General features: G+C 41.4%; 1 protein-coding gene across 2 annotated transcripts in view; it reads right to left on the bottom strand.

Annotated features, from left to right (window-relative positions):
• Positions 1 to 26,921, bottom strand: part of LOC306963930 (metabotropic glutamate receptor 4-like) — a 169,988-nt gene that overhangs the window by 90,586 nt on the left and 52,481 nt on the right. For both annotated transcript variants that reach the window (XM_079557701.1, XM_079557700.1), the window contains exon 2: positions 7,785 to 8,709. In XM_079557701.1, the coding sequence (XP_079413827.1) occupies positions 7,785 to 8,312 (528 nt within the window). In that variant the 5' untranslated portion in view covers positions 8,313 to 8,709. The remainder of the gene's footprint in view (positions 1 to 7,784; positions 8,710 to 26,921) is intronic.

Below are 26,921 nucleotides of genomic sequence, written 5' to 3'. Positions count from 1 at the left end.
GCCAGTGTGAATTTTGTATTTCTTTCTTGATTTCAGGGCGACTCAAATTATGCATGAATAAAAGAAAGACTAGTTTTTCCCACCAGACAGAAGTTTCCTCCATAGAGCGGCAACAGTGCTCTAATTAAATGTCAAATATTACATGGATCAAGACACAGTAGGGAGCTGCCTTGTTGGAGTGTTGTTTTGGAGCTTTGGCGATTACACCAGCAGGGTTTTCTTTTTTGTGTGTGCTTTGATTCGCCATGCAAAGGGATTGCCAAACAACACAAGAAAGGACAAGTACAAATCAAAGACAAGGTCCGAAGCTTGACTTATGACCACTATGGGAAATCGACTGCGCCGAGGCTCTGGGTGGGAGTTGAAATGGAACTAATCCTGAACCAAAGGAGGAGCCGTGCCCCTGTAGCTAGAGCAGAAAGCAGAGGGGACATTTGAAATCAGACGTCGGAGAAAGATGGCGGCATGGATTCGGTCCGCTCAGTTTTAAAGTCAAGTTAAGGGGCGCACAAAAAACCACCACAAAGCCCACAGACTGGGAACATGGCTGGGTGGAATTGTGCAGTGACAGCTTTCTGAGGCTTTTGCTTTGAGCTGATTTCTTTGTTTGTTTGTGCCTCTTGGACTGGCCAGATGAAGGGATTTCAAGTTTATACTTTCACTGTGGATGAGGGGTGGGGAGGGCTTAGGAAAGGGTGCACTTGCAGGATTGCTAAAGGAGAAAGATTGGTCTTTACTGATTTGTTCAAGTGAGCTGCAGGGCCATGAAGGTGACTGAGGGAAATCATAGTCTGTTGCAGATGCGCTCTCATTCACTGCGGAGTGTGACTCAACTCAATGTAAATCTCACCATCATATTTGCTGTCAAAAAGTCAATGCATTACTGTGATTGAAATGGAAATATATTTATCCCAAGTTCCAAAAAATAGCAATGTTTGGATCAGAAAATTGAATGGGCATAAAACTCTAAATGAAGTGCCATTTTTTGCTGCATACAAGAGAGATAGGCAAGGCAAGTTTATTTGTATGGTATTTCATGTACAAGACATCTCAATGTGCCTCACAGCAACACCAAAACACACAATAAAAAATACAATAAAAAGTATTAATACAATTATATAAATATGTGTATAGCAAAATTAGTTACAATAGGTTCACTTGCCATAGGCAGCAGTAAATAAATGTGTTTTCAACATGGACTTAAACATAGTCAGGGTTGAGGTCTGTCTCACTTCAACACTGAGGCTTTTCCAGACCTTTGCTGCCTGGAACTGAAACGCAGCCTCACCGTGTTTAGTCGTGATTCTAGGAACCACCAGGAGACCCCTCCTGAGGTTCATACGGCTGTCAAAATATGTCAAAAATATATTTTGGTGCCTGACCATGAAGAGACTTGTACACTAGCAGAGCTATTTTGAAATCTATTCTCTGAGCGACAGGAAGCCAGTGCAGAGCACTGGACTAATGTGGTCGTATTTCCTGGTTCTTGTCAGGTGCAGCAGCATTCAGGATGTACTGCAGTTTTCTAACAGCTCATTTAGAGAGGCCAGTGAACGGGCCGTTACAGTAGTCTAACCGGCTGGAGAAAAATCCATGAATTAATCTCTCCGAGTCTGGTTTAGACACTATGTTTTTTATTTGAGCAATGTTTTTCAGATGGTAAGGCCGGTATTGTATATATTGTAATTGACTTAATATGACTGTTAAAATTCAGGTCTGAGTCTATGATAACCCCTAGATTTGTAACTTGATTTTTAGGTTCTAGCGAAAGAGCTCAAGATGACCAATGACAAGCTCTCTTTGTCTTTGTGGGCCAGACAATGATCTCAGTTTTATCTGTATTTAATTGGAGGAAATTGTTTTGCATCAATAAACTAATCTGTTTGATAAAACGTTGTATCTACAGGCCCATGTTCACCTGCTGTCAGTGAAAGATACAGCGTGAACAGAATAAGACCGCATGCACACATTGGTATAAAGTATAAAGTAAAGAAATACTTAAATATTTCCCCCAGGGCTATCAGAAACAAACCTATTGGGCTTACATGAAATTGTCCTGTCATTCCTACATTCAGATACTTTGCAAAATGCACATTATATCCTCATTCAAGTCGGTCCACAAATTCTGTACATTTTTATCTGATGAGCACATATTTGCATTACTCCCTGCGCTGATTCATAATTACCTCTATGGCAGGGGAGAGGAAGCTACTTCTGGTGTGTGCGTCCGAAGCAGATGTGAAGTTTAAGTAGGCTGGTTTTAAAGGCTTTCTCGGTGTGCACGTTGACTGTAGGCTGATGGGGTAATCCAATAAGAGGCTGTCTCCACTCTCCACACTCTGAAATGCTGAAGGGGGAGGCTGAGGCTGCGGCGCCTGGGGGCCTGTGCCTCTAATGAGGGAGGTCTGGGCTTCAACACACACAACAACAGGCATCTTAACCCTGCTATTTCTGCTCACACACACACACTCTCTCTCTCTCTCTCTCTCTCTCTCGATCCTCTCCTCCTCTGTCCTAGAGACGGACTGCACCAGTTTGTACCCAATTTAGAAAGCTGCTCTGGTGGAAGTTGCCCAAGCTCCAGCCTACAGTACACCCACACCCCTTCCTCTCTCGTGCATTGTCAGAAAGCTTATGATTTTCTGTGCAAGTTGACATGTACCTGAAACAGTGCAAGCGTCTGCAATGTCTGACTGCAGCACCCGTTACTGTAAACTTTAACATGGGGCTCCTTACCTCATACCTTCTGGCCACAGAAAAAAAAAAAAAAAAACCTAATATTGTGTTCAAGGTTCGTTCCTAAGCCTATTGCCGATATGGATGCACACACACACACACGCACACGGAATAGATTGTGGGCTATACCTCCAAACCTAATAACACCTGGGCTATTTATTCAGCCCGGCTTAAAGTCAGTGGTTCTCAAACTTTTCACAGTAAGTCCCTCCTCAGAAAGTATTTAAAACCAGATCTAAACCAAAAAAAGCAGGTCTTAACATATGGCTAAACCAAGTCTAAACTAGGACAAAACCAAGACTCAAGTAATTCAAAACCAGAGTAACTCAGAGAGGGGCAAAAAACGTGTAACTATGCAAAATTAAGTAAAGTAAAACTGCACAGAACCATCGTGCCAGGGCCGCAGCGCCACACATTGGCTGGGAAAGCAAAAACACATAATGCTCCTAACAAAACAGGCACTTACGACTGATTTGTGCCACGTAGGAGCGGCAATCAAAAGCACCATGGCTTTAATTAACAATCAGTCTGACTTGAGTATCCAAACGCTAATTACCTCGAGTGCTATTACTGTTTCTGTTCCGTACTAGTGAATAGCCGGTTGATGAAAACAGACCAAGGACTGGATGTAAAGGACTGAGGCGGGATGAGCTTTCAGCCCTTATCCCTGGGTGTAAATTACGTAAGAATATAGTAAAATATTCATGACAGGCCCTGGGTATGGGATCCTGCCTGCTCTCAAGTGCTGAGATAACACTTTGCCTTCAGCTACGCTAAGACTAAGAGCACAAGTCCAAAAAGTAAGACGGGCCAAACAACTCCAACTATGAGGCCAATTAGAGAAACACTAGTCTTGCCACATGAGAATGCCAGAATGCATTTGCAGTGCTCTTTCTCTGTCTATTTCAACCATCAACGTGGCATACAAATTAAATGAAGCAAATATAACAAAGCGCTGCATGAAATATTGAATAAAAAGCATAAAATGATGCTATTGGTATACTGGTTAAGTTGTTCATTTCTTTAGAATAGCGCATATAGCTTGATGTAAGTAAGTAACTCTATACAACATGGTGGTCGCCTGCTCAGCAATGTTTAAGGGAGGGATCATTTTTGTAGTATTTTTAGGTCACACAGGTGTAATGTGAAGAATGCATAATAGACGGCCTAAATTCATTCTTAGTAAAACATTTAGAGTAATTTTCACCTGAGGCCTGCTCCACGCCTCACCCAATCACATTACCATAATGTTTATGATTCACTGAAATGTTCCGCCTGTCAAACACAAAACAGACACTAAGTTGATTAAGCCTTTCAGAACCCTCTGATGTTGACAGTGTTTTGTGTGCTGCTTGTTTAGCAAACAGCTGTGAAGAAATTGCCTTAAAAAGCATTGTTCTTTATGTTTTTGACATGTCCGCTTTAATCCCGAGTTAATGAAAAATATCACACAGAGACGAACCAAATGCTGGTGACTACTTCTGTAGACCTTCAAACTCAGAGGATGCTTTTCTCCTTGGACAAAGTGCCTCTTTTAAATCAGCCTGTTTTTCCAATGGCAATTCACCACTTTCAGAAATGGATGCATTTGCATAATGCACATAGAACAGCTCTTGTGCACTTTTCCTTCCTTCAAATCTCAATAGAAAGTAAAAGGGGAGCTCATGGTTATTCTGTGCCAGCACTGTCATATGCAAAACGTGCTCAGACGGTGGCTGCTCCCACTGCCCTGTCGTCACTGCCAGCGTGTTATGACAAGGACAGACTGAATATTGGAGGGTTGTACTTTGCAATGTTAGAGGCCAATCATGACATGCATGACAAGTCTAAGGTAATATCCTTAAGAGTAGCCGATAGAACGAGCCACATTCTTCCAAATGTCCTTCCACTTGAATGTGGGGTAACATTACTTTATGAGCTCCGGAAATAAAAGTCAGACTGTCAGACATCTCTTGTGATTTATATTAATTTAATGCGATCTTAGGCCAGTGTCCTTCCTGAAACAGCGCTCAGCCTTAATTTGTTGGATAGAGCTATAAGGATCATAGAGTTGGCAAATACTCTACTCATCCTTTGCCCAAGGGTACAAAGGCTTGGACGGAGTGAGTCACTCCCTCGAATCAGAACAAAATAGAAAGATTTAAATAATTTGTTCCCACAGCAGGATCTGGCAAGGAAATGTGGAACACACAAGAGCTGTGCACTGGCAGACAGTATCCAAACACTGGGCTGCCAATAGCTGTGTAAAGACATCTCTCAGAACTAAGTGGACGGACCCTCCTCTTCCGAGAGTGCAACCTCCCCATGGAGCCTGGCACTGTCTGCAGCAAAAAAAAAAAAGCTATTGGGATTTCTCAGACTGATGTTTAGGCAAAGCACTTTCTCTTCAGAGCATCTTTGGTCGTGTTTACCTTCTACACTACTTTTTTCAGAACTTTCTTTAAACTGAAATTATAACAAACTTAATTACTCTCTCAAAGTAATTAAGTCTTGATTATGATGCATTAGAAATGTACCAAAAGAAAAATCCAAATACATTTTCATGCTATATTTATCACAAAATCATCTAGTTTGCTTGCCCCTCAATGTATTACATAATTGTACTTTTATTTATCTCCCTTAGTTTTTATTAAAATAGACTCTTGTAAATCCTGTGTGTGATACGGTTTCTCTATTGTGTCTATCGGATTGTGAAGGCGTTCTGATTCAAATACTGCTGTTAGTTCCTCCTATATTTTCCTTCCCTCGCTGTAGGCTGCATGTGGACGAGAGTTGGCGCTGACCCAGTGCGAACAGATGCCTTGTTGCCTGACCCAGGGGCTGGACATTGCTATGAGCCTTTCAGAGCCGCATTTCCCTGTCAGTGTGGGCTGAGATAACTGACGCAGCCTCCTTTGGTCTGCTTCTCCGTAATTACACCACAGGTCTAGGGCGCGATACAATATGTCACCTGGCGCAGTGCTAAGAATAAAATCAATGTGTGAAGATGAGGCTTGCGTGGCAGCTGCTCCCCGCTATAAAAAGACTCCAAAGTTTTTGTTTCCCAAAGTAAGACAAACAGGCAAGTGCTCTTTCCGATTGGCTGTTTGAAATGATGCTATTAATCAGCCATGTGATGTGGGCCATTGTACAAAGCACACAGTCGACATATGTAGAACAGGCTAACCCAGAGGAGAAATTGGCTGCGTAGGCTTTGTCCACACATTTAGATTAGCTACAGCGCAGATAAGATAAAGGCTGTGCTGTTTTCATCGTCTTTACTTGATCCTTTTTATAGTTAGAATCATCGCCTTCTATAGTTTGAGTTTGGTTTGATATCTTGTCCTCGTTTAATCTTGGCTAAGTCCGTGTTTAGCCCTAGTTGAGTCCTGACATTAATCCTGTTTAGGTTCTCAGTTTAGTCCTAAATCATTCCAGTCTTCAGTCCTACTTTATAACGTTGTTTTTTATTAGATATCCACATTGCCCAAGCGATTTTGAAGTGAGAATCATTGTCATGCACTCAGGCAGACTAAAAACCTAGTCTCATCTCTCATAATTGCTTTAGAAAATGATGAATTTAAAACTTTACATTGAGACAAATCGAATAGACTGAGCCAAGTTGTGCAGAAATAACTGTTCAGCAGTCCAGTCTTGCATAGTATATAAAGATTATTAGTGTTTGACAAGACACGCTACACATAGATTCTACTTTATGGTAATATCGATGAGCTCAGAGAAACAACGGCAAACCTTTTTTTTATAATGCTCTAAAACTATGTCCTCTTAATGAATTAATAGGAAATCATGATCTTCTATTTTGAATAACCAGAAAAAACAGATAAGGTTCCAAGTCTTTACTGACTTAAATAACGTGGTCCTGATTTGATTTCAGACTGGTTTTAAAATAATCTCGCTTAAAATAAGAAATTGAAACTGCCAATGGGACGAAATGTAGTGAAACGAGTCAGAAGCATCTCAGAATAAGTGAAATAATCTCAGTCAAAATCCCAACTAAAAATCTAAACAAGTCAAAATAACAATTCCTGATCATGTCCAAAAAAAAAAGTAAGTCTCTCGCCCATTCTTGTTCAGAGTTATGGATTTTTGTTTTGCAGTTTTCCCACTCCTGCCACTAGGGGGCAGCTTATATTTAAAAAAGGGAAGAATTCCACACGTGTCCAGCAGAGGGCACTGGCATAATAAGAGATCAGGATATAAACAGCATATTATAGCCATGTGGTAAATTGTCAGGACATTAACACTTAGCCAACCCCCTAAATATTGGTAGATTTGTGTTTTGGCTTGTAACCCAAACCCTAGTGTACGGTATAAAGCAGGGATAGGCAACGTCAGGCCCAAATCCGGCCCTCTTGCATAGAACCTTTGACCCTCAAGATGATTTTGAGAAATAACTTTGCACAAATCAGAGGTACTTTAACCGTTGTAGACTTTACCCTCTTAACCTATGCCTTAACCGAGCACATTTTCTCCAGTTTGGCTTGACACAAATCTAAAAAGCCTCTCGACTGGAGTGTCCAGCCTATAGGATAGTACGGCTCATTTGAAAGCTAAGACCGTCAAAACTGATCTACAATTTTACAAAGTTGCTGCCCCGTTGTCTTCCTTTTTTTGTTGCATTTTTGTTGCTTTTTTGTTGCCTGTTTTTTGTGTGTTTTTGTCGATCTTTTGAGGCTTTTTTTTTTCAAGAAGCTTTTTAGATTTGGGAAAGGTCAAACTGGAGAAAATGTGTTCGCTTAAGGGGTTAGGTACTGTAGAAATGTGAGAAATATTGTCAATTCAAAGAGCAAACTTGCCCACCCCTGGTATAAAGGGTGACTTACTGTTTATGTATGATATCCATCGTCAAAATAATTCAATAACATGTATACTTTTCATTACGTTCAATAACTATGTGGCTAGCTGCATATACGATAATGACCACAAGCCTTGAAAGGATGTCAGCTGTAGTTGCTGCAGTTAGTTGTATTGCCTTTCTTTTCTTCTTCTTTTAGCAGTGATTAAAAGTTATCGCGAAGGAAGTGAAACGAGAAGTCATTCTAACTGACCTTGAAGAGACGCAGGATGTTGGCCACCATGATTGATACGGAGCTTGCCGACGCCCCGATCACCCCCACCACTCTCTCCGGTTTGGTGATGATTGGCGGTCCGCCGCTGAGACACTTGACATCTGTGGAGTCTTTCTCAATCAATGCCTGCACGAACGTCAGCGACTGCTCCAGTGCGTGCGTGTCCCGCGAGCACGTGTCCAGGATGCGCGCTCCCAGAGTGATGTTCGGAAGCAGCTCGTTGTCATTATTGATACGGTCCAAGGCGAACAGCATAGCCTCGAGTCTGTGGATGCCTTTCTCCTTTTTGAGCTCCCCACAAGCTTTACCGTCGTTCCCTCGGGCGTGCACAGGAAAGAGCCCACCCAGTGATATGTCCCCATCTATTCGGACTGAGTTTAGGTGAGTATGGCCCGGCATTTTTGGTTTGGCTCCAAATGTAAGTGAAAAACAGCAAGCCAGTAGTAAGAAGTAGACATTTCTGTGGTGGTTGGTCCAAGCTCGCTCAAAGCCCGTTTGCAAAGTCATACTGAGAAGCAAAACGGGGCCCAAAGCAAGCCAAAGTTCTTTGAAAATCAAACTACACACAGCGACTCACGCATACAAATGTCCTGAAGGTTTGCCTTGGTGTTTTTCTGTCTCAGAAGTCTCCTCTCATGGTCTCGCTTTGACACAAACTCAGTAATACTAATTATGCAGTATGGCTCCCACGCTTGATCCTGCGCCTTTCTTCTAAGGTCTTTGTTGCGCACCTGAGAGTCGTGGCTACATGCGCTAACTAAATAGAACAGGGAATCCACAGAGAGCCTTTTTCAAAATGCATCGGCAAGAACAAAGCACAGGAGCAGCCCTCTTTTCTCTCCGTCTTCAGAACCGCTCTTGGCCTCTTGGTTGTTCAAGATCCAGCGGGCTCCCCAGCTGCGCCCTGCAAACAGAAATAATACATGTGAGAAAAGCTAAACAGCCATTTTAATGCGGGATGAAAGTCAAAATAGGAAGGTAATCACTAAAGATTTGTTATTGTGTCTGCTGAGGTGCCTGCTTGTCTCTGTCACACAGTCCTTTATGAGAGCGTCTCCCACCAGGCCTCTTTTGTGTCAGCTTTTCCCCGTGGTTATGTAAAACACGCACCGTTCATTACTCCCATTGTTTTCTTTTTTCTCTGCGGTTAACATTTGACAGTTTTAGACTTAACGCTAGGTCAGAAATAGACATGCAGTGGTGCTGCGTCTCAATGACATCGCAGCTTTCTATAGGCACCAAAGTTTCATTAATATTCATCGACTTTGTTTTAAGATTGTATAGAAATTGCTGCAATAATTGAGCTTGTGGATTTACCTGTGATTATATAATAAGTAAAGGAATGTAGGTTCACATCCATCAGTTATGAAAAGTTAGGATCACTGTTACCGCCGTACGGGGTATACAGATCATGTCACTGAATAGCAAGAGAAGCAAAATGAGTGTCGACTACGGGTGGGTGGAATGATTCCATCGATGCCAAATGGCTACTATTTTTATACCAGCTAAAAAGTCTCGATACCCGGTGAAAAGTGTCAATGCTAATTTGCATATGTAAAAAGAAAGGACAATGTACTTCATCGTTCTTTGACAAAACGCTCCACAGAGGCAGAGAATTTAACTGAGCCATCACATCATTCTAGTTTAGGTTCTGTTTCTCATGAAAGTATTAATTTTGAACTTTGTCCATGTATTTAATTTCACATTCACCAGTTAAAGATCATCATTTAATTTACATTTTAAGAATGTATATAATAACCATATATATTGATTGAAATGTGACAGTGGCGCAGTTGGTAGAGCTCGGCCTGTCACGATAACAAATTTGATGTTTGATATATTGAGGCAGGAAAGTATCGCGATAACGATATTATTGACTACTACTGTCAACTCTCAAGCATAAAACTGACAGTAGACCTTTGCTTTGTTCTAAAAGTGCATCCTCATATCCTAAAATGCCACACAAGCTGCAATAAACATGAAATATAATGTAACTGAATTTGCTTCAGATTTACAAAGAAAAAAAAGGGGGAGAAAGTTAATAAATGTATTGTACAGACAATAAATATCAAGCCCAAAAATGTATCGTTTATCTGTTTTGTATTGAACGATAAGTAGATATATAGTAATTATCATGACAGCCCTAGATAGAGCGTGTCGTCCCATGATCAGATGGTCCTGGGTTGAAATGGCCGTGATCGATATGGACAAAACTGATCCCAGAAGTATCGGTATCATATAGATTAAAACAAAAGCAATACCTGGATGCACACAGCAGCCTATGGAACTCTGCTACGTTACACCCCTCCTGCTTTCAGAGCCCAGCGATGAATTATTTGTACGTGCCGTGTGCATAACTGATTCAGTGCTGCCTGGCACCACTCCACATCCGTCATAAGTGCCGCTGTGTTCATGTACATCCTCTCTGGGGTGTTTTACCAACGGATTACGCCACATAATGGAAAATTAAAAGTGTGGAATTCCTCTAGTCACAGAGGCACTGCACTTGAGTTATGAACGTATCCGAGCACCGCCTTTTTAGAGCCTCTTTTAACAAGTTTCTCCCCTTTGGTTTCCCCTTGTGTTTGTGTGTTTCACTGAACAGTGGGCAGGTGTCTTCCACAGTGTCAAACTAACGGAGCAGTGCATCAAAGCGCAGCGGGGGATGGCTGCAGCTTGACGCCATTCTGCCTCAATTGACCACCATTCACACATGTCAGGCCTTGGCTCACGCTGCTTTTGTATGCTAACCTAACCGCCCCTGCTGAGGCGCGGCCCTGAGCAGAGGACACTGAGGGCAAAAGCTCATTCACGTCAGAAAAGTTGGATGATGGACATATCTGCAGTTGTCCGTGATGCTTTTGAAATTATTCCAATGTCAGTTGAGCAAGGGCTACTTTTTATATACTGAAGCACAATTTTAACCAGCATGGCTTCTCTTTCTTCCTAGTTCCTTCCAATCACAATCTTCTACCTTTTCTATTAAACCAGTCAAGCTATTTATATAAATGCTCTTCTCTCTTCTCTGTTTCATCTCCGCATTTCATCATGCAATGGGCGAGGATAGCAGTTTCGTTACCATCATGGCAGGGGGGGCTGACATTACTGCAATACCACCACTTGATGAAAACTAATGGGGACTTAACACATGCGAAAAACAACTTTAAAGCCTGGTTTCAAAGACATTTTCTAAACATTCCCCCTGTTATAACTTTGAGGTGGGAAACCACGCAGGGTTTCGAAATACAATCTAAAAAGTTTTAGCTTCCAGCTTTGATTGACAGGCTCTGGAGCACAGTGGAGGCTTGTTCCGGCCTTTTTGTCCTTTTGTGGAACATGCTCTGTTGGAGGAGACTGGGTATTCTCTTTCAAATCCTGTCATTAACGTAAATGGGAAAGAGTGAGCACAAGTGGTCTATCAACATATTGTGACAAAACTCCCCATGCCCCACTTTCATCGAAGCAGCAGAACTCTCAGCCATCTCACCCTCTTCATTGTATCCTGTTCACAATTCCACCCGTCGCATATACCGCATCTCCAAGCGCCATTAAATAAACTATACTAGTTAGCATGTGTTCAAGTCCTATATCCTCATTGAAATGCCTTGTGCATACACATTGAAGGACACGCTGTATCTCAATGAAGTGTCAAGAGACCTTCCTCTACATATGCATTATTGACTGGATCAGCGTCTGTTGATCACGTGAGCTATCTTCACTTCGTTCTGCTTGGGGTCTATGAATCAAATAATGAATAAGCTCTGCCTCACTATAACGATGCAGCTTGCCTCCGTCTGTCCTGCTGGGAAGTAAAAGGAGATATTTATATCATCCTGCAGAGATCCCCCTAAAACACAGTAAATACATTATGGATGAAGGCCTCAGAGTCACAGCTAAACATCTCACTCCAGGAGAAAAGCCTCCAGGACAAGGGGCTTGGAGACAGGGGAAGGAGGTGAGCGGCAGCAAAGTCTAGTTAAGACCAACTTTATTCCTTTGCCCCGAAAACCACCAAAATGCACAAGCACAGAGGTAACTTGCGAGCTCTGTAACACAGAATTTAAGGGTATATTTTAAGCAGTAAGGGCAAAGAAATTCTTCTAACCCACAAAATGAAAATATATGCTAAACAGTGAGACATCCAATCCAAAATCCAAGTCAGATTGTTCAAAAATATCCAAAGTTAAATCTTTGTCGTAGCTTATTGAGAAACAATATTATTATTTTTGGTTACACATCTCTGAAACAATACCTTTAAAATATTAAAGGGAGAGAAAAATAAAGCCGGATATCCATCATTGAAGGCTGTATTAGAATTAGCTTTTTTTCGTCCGGAGAGGTTATTCACAGCACTGCTGCATGGGTGGTCAGGAAATCGCTTTTTAATTGGATATGCATGTTTGTCTTTGTGGGCAGATAGTGTGGTAATAAGGTTGTGTGATAATTTTCTGAGATCATAATCAAAGCCAGCAAAATTAAGAAACAACGCTGCGGGCGAGAAATGTTCTTCTTTTTAGAGGTATCCAATCGTTCATGGTTGTGATTAGAAAGTCATGAAACCGCAATGAGGATAATTAGCGTGCTCCGGTCAACACATAGGAGAGAGTAGGAGGGAGTTTTCTCTCTGTAAGGCATTGCTTTGTCAATAGACTTGAAGAAATGGACGCATGATTCTCGGATGTGAGCCAGTATGTGCCTAAAGGAATAACCTTTTACGTTGAACTAATTTTCGTTAGTGTCAAATCCCATGATCCTGCTATATTTATCCACCCACGCAACAAACTCCACATCGTAATTTTGTATTTCATTCAAAACGCGATCAGAGAATATACAGATGATGTCACAGCACAACAAACAAAGCTAAACGAGTGACATTGTTGAGTTGTGAAATGTGTTGTCAGTCCAGAAAAGTGTTTTATGGCTCTTAAATGGGAACCAAATCTGTGGGATCTGTTAATTTGAAAAGCCATTCAAAAGATCATTATTCTGATTTTTTTTAAGAAGCCAGCTAGAAAACTCACACTGCCTTTAGCTAATTTGCCTGGAAGCATTCTGATTAAAAGGACAAATGCTTACAGCAGGATGCATGTTAATCTTTGAAATATGTATCATGTAAATAACCCCTCCTGGAACCCCCACCTTAACGTGGTGGAGGGGTTTGAGCGCTCGAATGATCCTGGGGGCTCTGTTGTCGGGGGCTTTGTGCCCTTGGTAGGGTCTCCCAGGGCAAACAGGTCCTAGGTGACGGGTCAGACAAAGAGCGGTTCAGAAGCCCTTTATGAGAGACCAACAGGCCCGGTTAGAACCAAGAGGCCTTCCTTCTATGGGCCCACCACCTGCAGGAGGAGCCATAAGGGGATGGATGGATGGATGGATGGATGGATGGATGGATGGATGGATGGATGGATGGATGGATGGATGGATGGATGGATGGATGGATGGATGGATGGATGGATGGATGGATGGATGGATGGATGGATGGATGGATGGATGGATGGATGGATGGATGGATGGATGGATGGATGGATGGATGGATGGATGGATGGATGGATCATGTAAATAAAACATGCTACAACTGCCTTACCAAGTCAAGTTCTAAATGAAATCCAATTAGAACCATGGTTTCCTTCAAATGTTTAACTTTATATGATGTTGGGGGAAAAAAATATGATTTAAATCTGCAGATTAAGATTGAATACTGTTGTCATTTCAAAACTAAAATCTTTGAAAGGTCATGGAGTTATATCTATCCTGTGAGATATCTTTAAAAAAGGAGGAAAGAAGCTCTCTTGAATATCATGTAAAAACCCCAGGCTTTCTGGTGAGATGAAGTTCTTTGTTTCTCATGGATGGTTTTCGAGGTGGACAGCAGTGGCCCCTCGCTTTGCGTCACTGTGTGGAAGAATGCTCTCAAACTGGCAGTTCCAGCAGATGTTTCAGTCCTGGGCCCAGATGGGACATGCACATAAACATCAGCTGTCAGCAGGGAGAGCGGCGAGGAGGAACTCAAACTTCCACTGGCCAGTCCCCGGCTCCCCTGCTGTGTGCGCACTCATGCTCTCTCACACACTCACACATACAGGACTCACGTGTGAAGTCACCAAAATGGAGATGATGACAGTGTTTTGGGAAAGCTTTTATGTGTCTTTAAGCAAGACTTAACTTGGGCATTCTCTTCTTTCTTTTCACCTGTAAGGCTATCAAATAATATTGATCTGACTCTATAAGCAACAGTTAATTCAGAATGTTAGCCTTTTGGCATAAATGCCCAAGTCCATTTAGACCAAATTGTGATATTTGTTTCATGCTCTGTCCTCAGCCAATCATCTTGAAAAAGTGGACGGTTGTCTTAGTAAAGGTTTTGATTTTCATACAATATACCCATGCTTAGGACAGACACACAAACATGCACTTGCATGGTGCAGCTTATTTCATAACTTTTTGTACGTCATTGGTCCTGTCTGTCTGTCCGTCCGTCCATCCGTCCATCCGTCCGTCCATCCATCCATTCTTCTGCTTTATCTGGGGCTATGTCGCGGAGGCAGAGATGCCCAGACATCCCGATCCACGCACTCCTGGACCCTGAGGCGACACCTGGCCAGCTCGGAGACATACTGTCCCACCAGCGTGTCCTGGGTCTTCCACAAGGCCTCGTCCCAATAAGACATGCCTGGAACACTTCCCGAGGGAGGCGGCCAGGAGGCATCTGAAACAGATGCCCGAGCCACCTCAGCTGGCTCCTTTTGACGTGAAGGAGCAGCAACTCTACTCCGAGCTCTTCCCGGGTACCTGCGCTCCTCACCCGATCTCAAAGGGTGTGCCCAGCCACCCTGCGAAGAAAACTCATTTCGGCCGCTTGAATCCACAATCTTGTCCTTTCGGTCATTACCCAAATCTCATGACCATAGGTGAGGGTAGGAACATAGATTGATCGGCAAATCGAGAGCTTTCCATCCCCATGGGTACATCCATCATACCATTATGCATACTGTACCATAAAATATTAGGACTTTATTTGTATAGCACCTTTCACAGACTTGGTCACAAAGCACTTTCCATGTTGTGTGACCCCAAAAGAACACCATAAACAATGATAGTCATTATTGTCTTGAACATTTTCATGAACAGGTTAATCGTTTGACTCAGGCTAACAATGACAGTTCTCTTGAGTTTTGTAAAACAGGTGCAAAGCAGTTATTGTTGCAAACGAAGCGTACAATACACTGTATTGTAGGAGTGAGTTGGTAAACATTTTCGCAGCATCTGGGCTTTTAGACATAAAAAAATACAACAAAGACATTAAAGTAAAAACACACTTTACTTGTGTTTATTTTGCTTGGCTAATTAAGTAGATTTCAGAGGGCAAATAGCTGATTAAAAAACCATTAGTGACTCCCTGAGTTCAGTTAATGCTCAACACAATCACCAAAGCCCGACCACACTACAGCCCATCGTGCACTCGCTCCCACCATCAAATAATAATAAGACTTATGTTTGATAGCTCCCATCAAATTGCTTCTATGGCAAAAGTTGCTTCCTGCTAAATGTTAATTGCTAATCCCAAGTAATTAGTGGCATCTATTAGAAAGTTTCTGAATGAAAGTCTTTAGTGGCAGACACAGGCAGCTGATATCAGAATAATTTGAAAATCTATTACAGGCATTAGAAACTTTAAAGCTCCCTGAGGACGTGGTGGCTGGGAGCATGAGCCTTTGCATTTAGAACTATTGTAAAGTTCAAAGACGATAAAATACTCAAATAAATGGGGTCTGTCTTTGCAAGAACTAATTATAAAAGTTGTATGTCTTCTGGACCTTGTTGGGTGCAATCATTGCTATCAACATAATATTGCACAAAAATAATGTTTTATTTATAATTTATTATTTATTATTGTTTTTAGCAACGAGTCAAACTATTCAATTGGACATTTGTACAGTGCTTTACAAGCTTGATAAGCTTTTCAAAGCTCCGTAACTATCCCTTTGATCACCACTTATCATGCACTATTCACGCAGTTATGGTGAAGTGTTTCACTCAAGGGCAGTATTGGCCAGTTGTAGTCACGTTATGAACTACTAAAACATGTCAGTGGGGCAAAATGCTACCTCGCTATTCTCTCCCTATAACTGGCAAACTTGTAGATGAATAAGATTTTGAGAATGGCTTCAAAACTTTATGGCAGTACATTTTAGTTCTTATTTTGCAGGACCTATATTCCTCATTCATATTTGTGAACCTTGTTACCTAATTGACAGTTTTCACTCAGAAAATAAATAAATGAAAGTACACAATTGCATGCCATTCAAAATTTACATCACAAAAGCATCTGGGCCACTCCGACTATAAACATATCTACTGCTCAACAGTCTCCAGACAATTTAGTCTCCTTTTCATTTCTCCAGTGGTTTGTAATTACCCGATAATGGCATCTTTTACTCTTTTGTTGCAACGCACTTTTTACATTTCCCTGTCGAAGCTCTCCTCCCTCTAGAGATCTGAGATGCGGGTATGGGGTTTTACACGCTGTCTCGTGCGCTGTGGCCTCCATCAGTATGAGTGGTGCTAATAGGTCTGTCAGGACGGCCGAGCTGACAGTGATGGCCTAATCCGACGGGGGGGCACTGCGGTGTCCTTTATGCTTCAGCAGAGGAGATACTTAGGCCCACACGGACAATATCATCAACGCTATTTCAATAAACAACACACTTTTGGTAAATAACTTGCGCATGAACCACTGGTATAGTGCGCGATCTTATTCTGGAGGTGTAGGCTCTAAATTCCAATATATTTTCCTTCACCTTTTCTTGCCTCATTGATGTTGAAGCTCTCATTTAGAACTACCTGAGTTGTTGAGTCCAAGTTTAGACCTAGTTGACGACAGTTATAGACTGAGATATACAGCGGAATGCATAAGTATGGGCCCCCCTTTAACACATTTTGCCTTACTATGGACCATAAACATGAATATATTTAATTGAAGTCCCGTTTGCTGTTTGCCAGAAGCCACACTGGCAAACAAAAAATGGGACTTCTTATGCCGTACTCTTTCCATTCCTGGATGGTGTATTTAACTGTACTTTGAGAGATATTCAAAGCTTTATACTTCTCAATAACTTTATCCTGGACCTGTCTGGTGTGGTCTTGGACTTCTGCTCCACAATAGTCTCTTAACAGACCTCTGAGACCATCACAGAGCAGCTGTATTTGAACTGACATTAGATTACACACAGGTAGACTCCATATGCATACCACTGTAGCTATAGAGATATAGCTGCATAGAGACAATTTGTACCTTTGCATGCTTTTCCCGTGAACATCTACCCTTTGGAGTAGATTTCTTTATTATTGCAATAACTTTAAAGTCAAGTTGACATCTCCATAATCTGTCTTTCATTTCCTCTCACACAACTGCAAGATGTGAAGACTCAGAGAGGGCCAAATCTAGACACAAAGACTAGCCTTGTTGTTCTTATCTGTTCTTAGTTGTTCATATCTAAATGTCAGCCACTGTGAGACTACTGATTTTAACGACAGCGACACTCACACTGGGGGTGACCTTTTTTACCTATCACGCAGACCCCAGTATTTTGTTAAGGGTACAAAGACAGAAGTTACAGAAAGTTTTGATATTATGTTGGCTGATAACTAATGTTGAGCTTGATTCCGTGCCGGGTGTTGAAAAAACATGTTCAAAAGGATCCCGCCAAGACTCTCTTGAATATGAGATTCTGAAATGTCAGTGAGACTTTACTGGTTAAATAAAAGACATTAAATATATCCTCATGTAATCCAAGGTAAACTGCAGTAGAAGTACATTAGAAGTAATCTGATTTGGCTTACAGTTGGTGCAAATGAGTTATCGGCCATGTACCACACGGAGCACAGGAGGTGAGAAATGTGCAGAATTTGGAGTTTTAACAACAAATGCATGCCATTGTTTGTGACTTTGGATAAAACCGGCTACTTTTAAAAGCTGAAGTAATTTGTCTTTTTAAAGCCCAGCAGGCAGAAGACACGATGTAGTGTTTAGATAGCCATCACTTGTTCCTGACACTGGCACCGCTCAAAGTGGAAGAAACCCGAACGTAATTATTATTGACATCAAACTGATGACTCTGGCTATTCTTTCAAGATGATAAAGGCACGCGCAAGAAAGAGGCAATCAGGAGTGGCCAGCGGCAGTGTGGTGACAGATCGCGTGCGCTGTGTTTGTCTTCATGTGGTGGAGGAGCACTCACACGGTGAAACGGCTCGTTAAGGTGCTCCCATTTTGCTACATGAAATTTTGTCTGGAATAATGTTTTTTGACGTCACATGCAGGAGAAGATGGGTTTTTAAAGCCAGTGAGATGCATATGTCGTTCCAATGCAATATGTGTCATGTGAAAAGCGCTATTCGCACATTGACGAATGGCGTCCGCGAGCATATGGTGAAAGGAAAGTGCAGCCCTTCCTGTTTTATTAAGGGTACAAAGACAGAAGTTACAGAAAGTTTTGATGTTATGTTGGATGATAACTTATGTTGAGCTTGATTCAGTGCCGGGTGTTGAAAAAACATGTTCAAAAGGATCCAAGACTCTCTTGAATATGAGATTCTGAAATGTCAGTGAGACTTTACTGGTTAAAAGACAATTAAATATTTGTCTTTTGAAGTGCATTAACCACTTCATTGTAATTGTTTTAACTTTTTGCAAAATATCATGCCAAATATGATCAATCAATGTGGTAAACACACATGCCACAGTAGGCAGATTAAACACGAAGAAAGCAGCTGAGCACAGCAGGTGAGAAAATAAATATCTGCTCCACATGCACAGACACAAAACACTTGGACTCGTTTCATGTTATCTGTACTCAGATTTTAGCTTAATTTTTTTATGATGTGACTGGAGTATTTGGCACGATTGAAAGCCGAACATTTAGGGCAGTTTCAATTTGTTAGGTGGTCTGTATTGCCTGTGGATGTCTTAAAATGATGATAGAGGTATTAACAGTGAGTTGTGTTAAATGTAGAAGCGAGCCTTTCGGTGGGATCACTGACAGTAAACAATAGCTTCCCACTGTGTATTGTTGGAATTAGCTTGTTTTAAGGTTCCTAGCCTAGATAAAGGTATAGGACAAGGGTTAAAACGCACTCGCTTGAAATCTTCACTGCATTAACCACCGATCTCTGGCCCCTCACACCATATGGTACACTTAAATATGCAGCCCTCAATGAAATAGAGTTTGGACACCCCCACTCTAATAAAAATAAAACTATATTTCCACGCAATGCCAATATATTTATTTATACTTGCATTACTTGGTGGCATTGTAGATGAGTTGTGATGTGTCTCGGAAGAGAGCAGAAAGCGTTCTTTTTGCATGGAGCTATGTTCTCGCTGGATCTGCTTGGGCAAAACAGAGTCCGCCAGCCTGGTAATTCTGGCCAAGATCGTGGCTTAAGAAAGTGCAGATGGATCCTCAGGGTCTGTCATGCATATTGTTTCCTCTGGGGACGAGTCAGCTTTTGAAGCCAAATGCACACTATGTATTGTTACTGACCACCGCTGCATATTATCTTGGTGTGCAGTTGTTTGGTTAACAGGACAATAACATCACCTCCACAGAGCACAAGGCTATTCTGAAAATTCTGCTCTTTGCGGCCAGCTATAGCCCAATCAGTGCAAATAAATCACATTCTGAGTCACATCCCCTCGAGTATGAATTAACCTTTGTATAGGATGAGTCAGGTTATGTTCTAGGTAGTGACGGGGAACGTATTTAGATGCCTCTTCATTACTTGCATCGAAACTGGATGCTTACTATTCTTATTTTATCCAGTCATCCTTCCTGCACAGACTGAAATATGTCCGTGGATCTGAAGCATTATGAATCACTCTATTGTGGCTCTGCAAATAAGAGCTTCCAAGCTATTCAAAGCTATATTAAGTGGCCCTCTACATTTGAAGACATTTGTGCCCCTTTCTATACACAGTGCATCCGGAAAGTACTCACACCCATTCACTTTACTTCCACATTTTGTTGCGTTACAGCCTTTTTCCATGGATGATTTATTTTTATTTTTTTTGCATTAATCTACACACAAAATATCAGGTTTTAAAGCCCTTCTCTTGTGGCCCTTTGGCTGTTTAGTGATTATTGGTCTATGTGGTCCTGGTTCACTCCTCACATTGACAGTAAACACAAACTGATTGCGGCTCTCTACAGATTAGATTTTAATATTCTTAAGATGAATCAACCCTTTTGGTCAAAAGATTGCAGAAAATTGAACTAGGCTGTATAAAACCAACTGCGGACCTACTATTATTTATTTATTTTACATTTAATTCCATCACAAATCGTGTCAGCTTAGGTTTTACTCAAATCCTGACTGTCCTTGGCACGAGGATTTTTTCGTGTGGCAGAGAGAGAGGAGAAATGTGGCCATAAAAAAGATGCAGCTGGAGTTTTGTGTGTCCTATTATGCTTAACTGTCACACCACAGTTCACAACATGAACTGAGCTACCAGCATTTTGGTGCTTTGTTGCTGGGGAACCGTTTGCCACTTTGTGCATGTTTTTAATCCATGAACCACAAACTTAAAAGGCCAGACAGTAGCGGACTCTGTTTTTCAATTTTTAATACCTGGCTGTGCACCAGTGGATATGAAAGCCTGCCAATATTGTAATTTTCTCTCTTCTTTGTACTCTAACGTAAGAATAGTAATCCTTTGCTGGGCACTGCTGTCACTTTACTAAACCAAAACCAACCTTTCCACAAGTGACCCCCATGTTGCAATTGTTGAGCTTGGAAAACAGTCATGGAAAACATGTGCACCAGACTCGTTCCTATGTTTGTCTCTTGATTTTACATATTTCACACAAATATTGTCATTTTGAGCCACGGGGCGAAAGTAAAACCTAACATCCCGATTAAAAAGTTTCCCTTTTCCATCAAATCTTCCATGTAACTCTACTAAATATTTTTTTCTGCCTCAAGCTCTTTCTCCAGAAACAAAGCAGAATTGTGACAATCGCTCATGTAATAGGACAGCCTTATATCATAATTTTATGATGCCCTGAAGCACTGTGTCATTTGACATCAGTGTTTCTTTTAATAAATGCTCTTTCACATACAATATTGTGACAGATTTACATTTCATTTTACCATCAGGCCTTTCACCAGGCAAGTCCTCTGGCCAGAACCTGCAGTCCCCAAGACTCATTATAAGACCCGAGGGGACCTGTCATTTTAGTCTGACTCTGTTGTCTCTTTTAAAAAGGATCATGTTTATTTAAGACAGCTTTTGGTTGATGGGTTTTCACTAGTGTCAATTTAATTCTATACATGTACAATTTTATATGGTTTCTATTTACCTATTCTCTTGTACAGCGCTAAATAAAAACACTTTTATATCTGATGTATCCACATGATTACAGCTATACAAGCCTAAGACAGAGGCAGACAGGCTGTCCTTAGAAAGAACACAAATAAATGAAATATTAAAGGCACAATGCAACCTTTTCCTAACCTTTGCCCAAGTCTTTTACCATTCACTCTTCTGCAGTGAGCGCACTTCCCAGAGAAGTCCTGCATTTTATATTAACACAACCATCGCCATTTCCGAATGCCTCTGGCGTGGCTGTGCTGCACAGACATTTGTTTTATTTGTTTTGTGGCTTCAAGTGCATCATACATGTTTAAAAAAAAATAGTATTTTAGAGTGGAAACTTTTATTTTCTTATTCATTTACTTTTTATTTACTTCTTTACTCTTCTTATATGTGTAGACCTGCACAATAAATTGCCAAATTATCATTATTTCAATGTTAGGTAGCACAATACTCGTATCATAAGAAGGCACAATATTTTGCAAAATCAGTGAGGTCTGTCGTCTGACTGAGACTTGCTGTGTTAACACATTGTGAATATGCAATAGTTCTGTTACATTTTTGCCATGTTAAGGTCTGTGATGAGCTTTGGGAATATTATTATTATCCTATATATTTTCCTTAGGGGGTACGCAAACTATCCACACAGCGTTTTTTTTTTTACTCAATTCAATTAATCAATGAACGTTATTCGGCCCTAGGCATAGGCGACCCAGGCAGCCACCTAGTCCACCATCTGCTGGAGAGGACGCCAAATTGCGCTTTAATTTTTGAACCCCATACTTATTTACCCACCATTTACAACATCACCGATTTTCGAACCAGAGATTCTAATCCCTCCAACGAGCCCGCCCTCGTCCTTCTACGCATCCGGAGAGCCGCATAACATCATGATGAAAGTTCGTACATTTACTTCAAAAGTAGACATTTCTCCTCCACTATAAGTGCTGTGCGTGTTTCATGATGCACATGCTTTTTTTTATTTTTATGAATAGATAATCATAATATAATGACAAGTGTCCAAAAAGATTATGAAAAAAAAAAAAAAAAAAATGACTATAGCATGCTATTAGAGTCAAGAAACACGTAGAAATAATTTTGGGGGGCGCCAAAGTTCATCCTTGCCTAGGGCGCCAAATTGGCTAGGCCTGGTTTTTTGTTCAGATTTTTTGGAACATGCTGTGTTGAAATATTTAGTTATATATTTAGTTAAAACTTTGATAATATTGTCATACATGCAAATTTGTCACCTTTCGGTAAACTATGCACTGACTCAAGGCTGTTATGTTAATGATGCCAAAGAGGACTCAACCCCCAACATTTGCAAACAATCAAGAGGGCACACAGTGGTTATGTATTTCTGAGAAAATAACCAACCAACAGAAATAAAAGGTAGACCATTGGGAATCCTCCTTAAGCCTAACCACTAGAATGAAACAATTGTTGTGTCTGGCGAGCTGAAATGAAATAGAGAAGGCAATAACTGCTGCCACAGAAAGTGCTCCCCGAATCTAAAAATCCTCAATCTTTCCTTGAGTGTTCCGTCCTAATCGTGGAGTAATAGCGAGCTAACGGCACCGAGCGTTTTTGAGAGGGCGACTGAGATACTTTTGTCACAGAAAGGCAAACGCTCCTTGGGTAATGACAACGGGGGGCAAAACGTATCTGAGAAGATTCACATATTTCAAATCACGCATTTAGGTTCTAAGTATAGGCTGGCTTTATGCACGCTCACAGGAACAGAAGGCATGAATACTGCATCCCTCTGGTTGGCGCCAGGAGTCAAAGTGGGTTTCAATGTTGATGCATGGTTGAACGGGTAAAGTGGATTTTCCATATCACGAGACACCACCATTGCTGCTCACAGCTCTTTGCATTTTATTTTAGATATAGGTTTACAGTGGTGGGTTAGGGGCAGCAATGGGGAGCTCAAATTCTTAATCTTGGCTTTTTTTTACTTTGCTGTTTTTACCCTGTGCTTTTACCATGAAAATAACAAGGACAAAGATACATTGGTTGAAAATAAGGAGGACAAAACATGATTTTTTTTTAATATAATTTATTTCTGAAAAGGTTAAGCTTGTTGTTGTTTGTTTGTTTGTTTGTTTCTGTTTTTATAAGTAAGTCAAATGTATTGCACAATTAAAATAGGTTCCAAAGTTCACACGTCCTCAATTTGATTCGCATGTCAAGTTAGAGGGCAGCCGTGGTTTGCGGTGTCTCACACACGGTGACCTAAAGAGAAACTATAAGGGATCGCTTTGATCAATTTGAAAAATATTTACAATAAATAGTAGCATTTGCCTGCTGTCACGTGTCAAGTGCAAGAGGCCAGAGAACGAGCATTAAAGGAATAGGCCACCGTTTTTATATACGAAGATATGTTCTTACCTAACCTTAGTCGTGTTAATATATCCCCGTCTGGTCTTTGTCCGTGCGCTCTGCCAGGCAAACGGAGCACATACGCAGCCTCTCCCACATGTCATATAGCTCCGAAAAAGCTCACGATAGAAGCTACCTAGCTCTTCCACGTGTTCCCTATTTAAATAAAGTTACGTGAAGTGTTTTCATGCGAAGTATATTTACACAGAAATGTAACATGTCGATTTTATAAGCAAATAAAAAGGGGGACTATATTGTGAGGCGTAATGATACGAGGAGTAAAACGTCTGCGCAGTAACTCCTAAAGGCTATTGACGGAAGTGAGCGGGGGAAGTCTTTAGGAGTTACTGCGCAGACGTTTTACTCCTCGTATCATTACGCCTCACAATATAGTTCCCCTTTTTATCTGCTTATAAAATCGACATGTTACATTTCTGTGTAAATATACTTCGCATGAAAACACTTCACGTAACTTTATTTAAATAGGGAACACGTGGAAGAGCTAGGTAGCTTCTATCGTGAGCTTTTTCGGAGCTATATGACATGTGGGAGAGGCTGCGTATGTGCTCCGTTTGCGTGACAGTGCGCACGGACAAAGACCAGACGGGGATATATTAACACGTCTAAGGCTAGGTAAGAACATGTCTTAGTATGTAAAAACGGTGGCCTATTCCTTTAAGAAAGAAAGGGTTTTTAGAATCTAGCACCACCAGCGGACGGGTTACACTTGGTAAAGGAAAACTTCATTAATCTAATCAGTCGGTATTTGGTTGTGGGATTCCTTCCGCAAATTTATGTCAAGATGATTGTCCGGAGTACCTTTAATATATTGAGCATGTTTTAGTTGAAGGAGTATAGATAATACATGGAGGAAACACAGCTTCTTATGTTAAAAAATCATCTGTAAAGTCCGCTTTCACAGTTTCAGAGCTTGTTTTTCATTCCAAATAGAGCTTCATAAGGAGAGAGTTGATCCACAGTATGAATGGAGGTGTTGAGTGGGGTACTGGGGATGAGTCAGGCTGTTTACACGCTGTCTGTCTGTGCACACACAGCCACCACAGATCGCCTGTTATTTTCACTTTATTCTCGGGGCCAAAGATTTACTTCCAAAGCCCCGGGAATGGCAGACATTTTTCAATAGAAAGTGCCAGAGCTCTGCAGCGCTGTCATGATTTCAGCTCTTAACACCTGCTCGCATTCTAACATGTGACACTGTCGGGTTATGTAACCACACCGCACCTTTTAGATCCATACTGTTGTCACAAATTGTAGGGTGAGCGTTAGATGGTTGCAGAACAATTAATGGGCGTAGTTCATGGCTCAGTATGGCACATCTAGCCCCAAAGTGATAGCAAGCAATCTAGTCGGCAGTATCAGGAGGGTATTGGACAGGTAAACAACGGCAATGACAACTTTCACCTTGATTGTTTCTAACGAAAAACCAGGTTGGTGTTGTCTTTATAGATTGCTCACAGTTCCTGGGTTGCAATGACAGTTACTAAGTTGGTAATGGCATAGTGTGCCATGATTGGCTGCAATGAGCTTTCACAGTAACTGCCATCAATGGGCAATGTTAACAACTCGTGAACTTGCGACACAACGATCTTTCACCAAAGAAAAAAAAAGAGTGGTGCGCACTGAATGGGTGCTGCTGCCGGATGCTCTCTCATCTAATGCAATTTCTCCATCTGTGAGATCAATAAAGTACCATCTTATCTTATCTTATCTTATGTGTGTCTAAACCTTTCTCATTGTCTTACATTGAAATATGTAAGGTGTGGTGAGCCGCAGACTGTAGCCAATGCATAAAAAATTCAACTGGGTGTACGTATTAAGCAGAGGTCTATTTTGGTTCAGAGCCAGTTTGTATCTCTGAAATGCTATGGAGCTAAGGACTGCTTCCAGGGTGTCCCTTTTTTACAACTGATTTTTTTGTTTTTAAAGGGACTAGATGCAAGTTGGTCATTTTTATACTCAGTACTGCCACCTCATGGTCTTAGGTGTACCTGCAGGTTCTATATTAAGCTCGTGCATGGCGGTACTCCGGACCTAGCCTGGCCTTAACCATCCCTAAACTCCGGTCAATTATCATTTCCCTACATGTACGTCTGGGGTCTGATCTCAGTGACCACGTTGCATCGGTTGTAGCAATGGCGGCGGATACAAAAGTAAAGGAATCTAGTCAATCTGTTCTGGCTCGGCTCCCAGATATCCAGAAATTGTAATTGAAGCCTTGGAATACGCAAGGAATGCCCCCAAGAGTTAGCTGCTTCACGCACACATTACATACGTCACAACCAAACACTAGCGAAAATCAGATCCTATCGTTTCAATGGAGTTCACCTCTTCCACCTGATAAGGGAGCTCAATTGTGAAGATCCAGACCCTCTGTACGAAATGAGTTCGAGGGTATGGTTTGGCCCAGGCTACTTCGGACTCGAATTAACACCTTTTTGAGTGACAGTGCAGGATTTGTGGTGAATAGGTCTGGGCTCATTCTATACATTAGGACATTGCTGAAACATGTAGGAGGAGGAAAATACTTAATTTATACATTTTTAAACACCTTATAGTCCCTTTAACACACTGAATGTTTGAATGTTATGTTATATCCCTAAACTTAAATTTGAGTCCTACTGTGGCGCAGACTGCCTCAGAAATTGCCACCTAATAAGACAATGTTTGCATTGTGGAGAAGACTGTGATGTTGAGTTTATTACGGCACGATAAAGGGTTTTCAAAGTGTTCCCCTATTCTGAAACCACAATACTGTGATTACACAGACAAAACCAGGCTTGCCCACCTCTGCTCAGTTCAAATGTATGTACAATCTAGCCTCTCAGTAAGTGTTTTTCCCACCCTGGTCCTCCTCTGAGTGTGGCCCGGTGTTAAACTCTGTCTGAATAATTACTGATCGCGTCGTGGGGTCACCGCTGCTGGGCCTTAATCACAAACTTCTCCCTGCGGTCTGTGCATTGCATCTCTCCTCCCTGCCTTAAACCCTTCTCCACTCCTCACAATTTTAATCTCTACTTTCCAACCCTGCTGTATTGATTGTTTAAAGTATATTTATTACTTTCACTGTCTTCTCTTTCCCGCAAGATCATGGCTCCCACCGATTGAATTGATTTTTAATGTCCCCAGATTTCCGCATCTCGCTCCGTTCTGCAGTTTTAAATTGTGGCCCCGTTTGCCCGTGGTCCGTCATCAATTTCCAAAGTGATGTAACTATTCCCTCAACACGGATGGTCCCTCATGGTGACAATTAAATTAAGGAGAAAGCAATTCAGCTACTTAGTGTCGCCAAAGCTGTGCAGGACAGCTGGAGCGGATCACAATAATGGACAGCTTTTAGTCAA

This window comes from Gobius niger, assembly GCF_951799975.1.
Source record: "Gobius niger genome assembly, chromosome: 6".
Lineage (NCBI taxonomy): Eukaryota > Metazoa > Chordata > Actinopteri > Gobiiformes > Gobiidae > Gobius > Gobius niger.
This window is presented reverse-complemented; position numbering and strand designations above follow the sequence as displayed.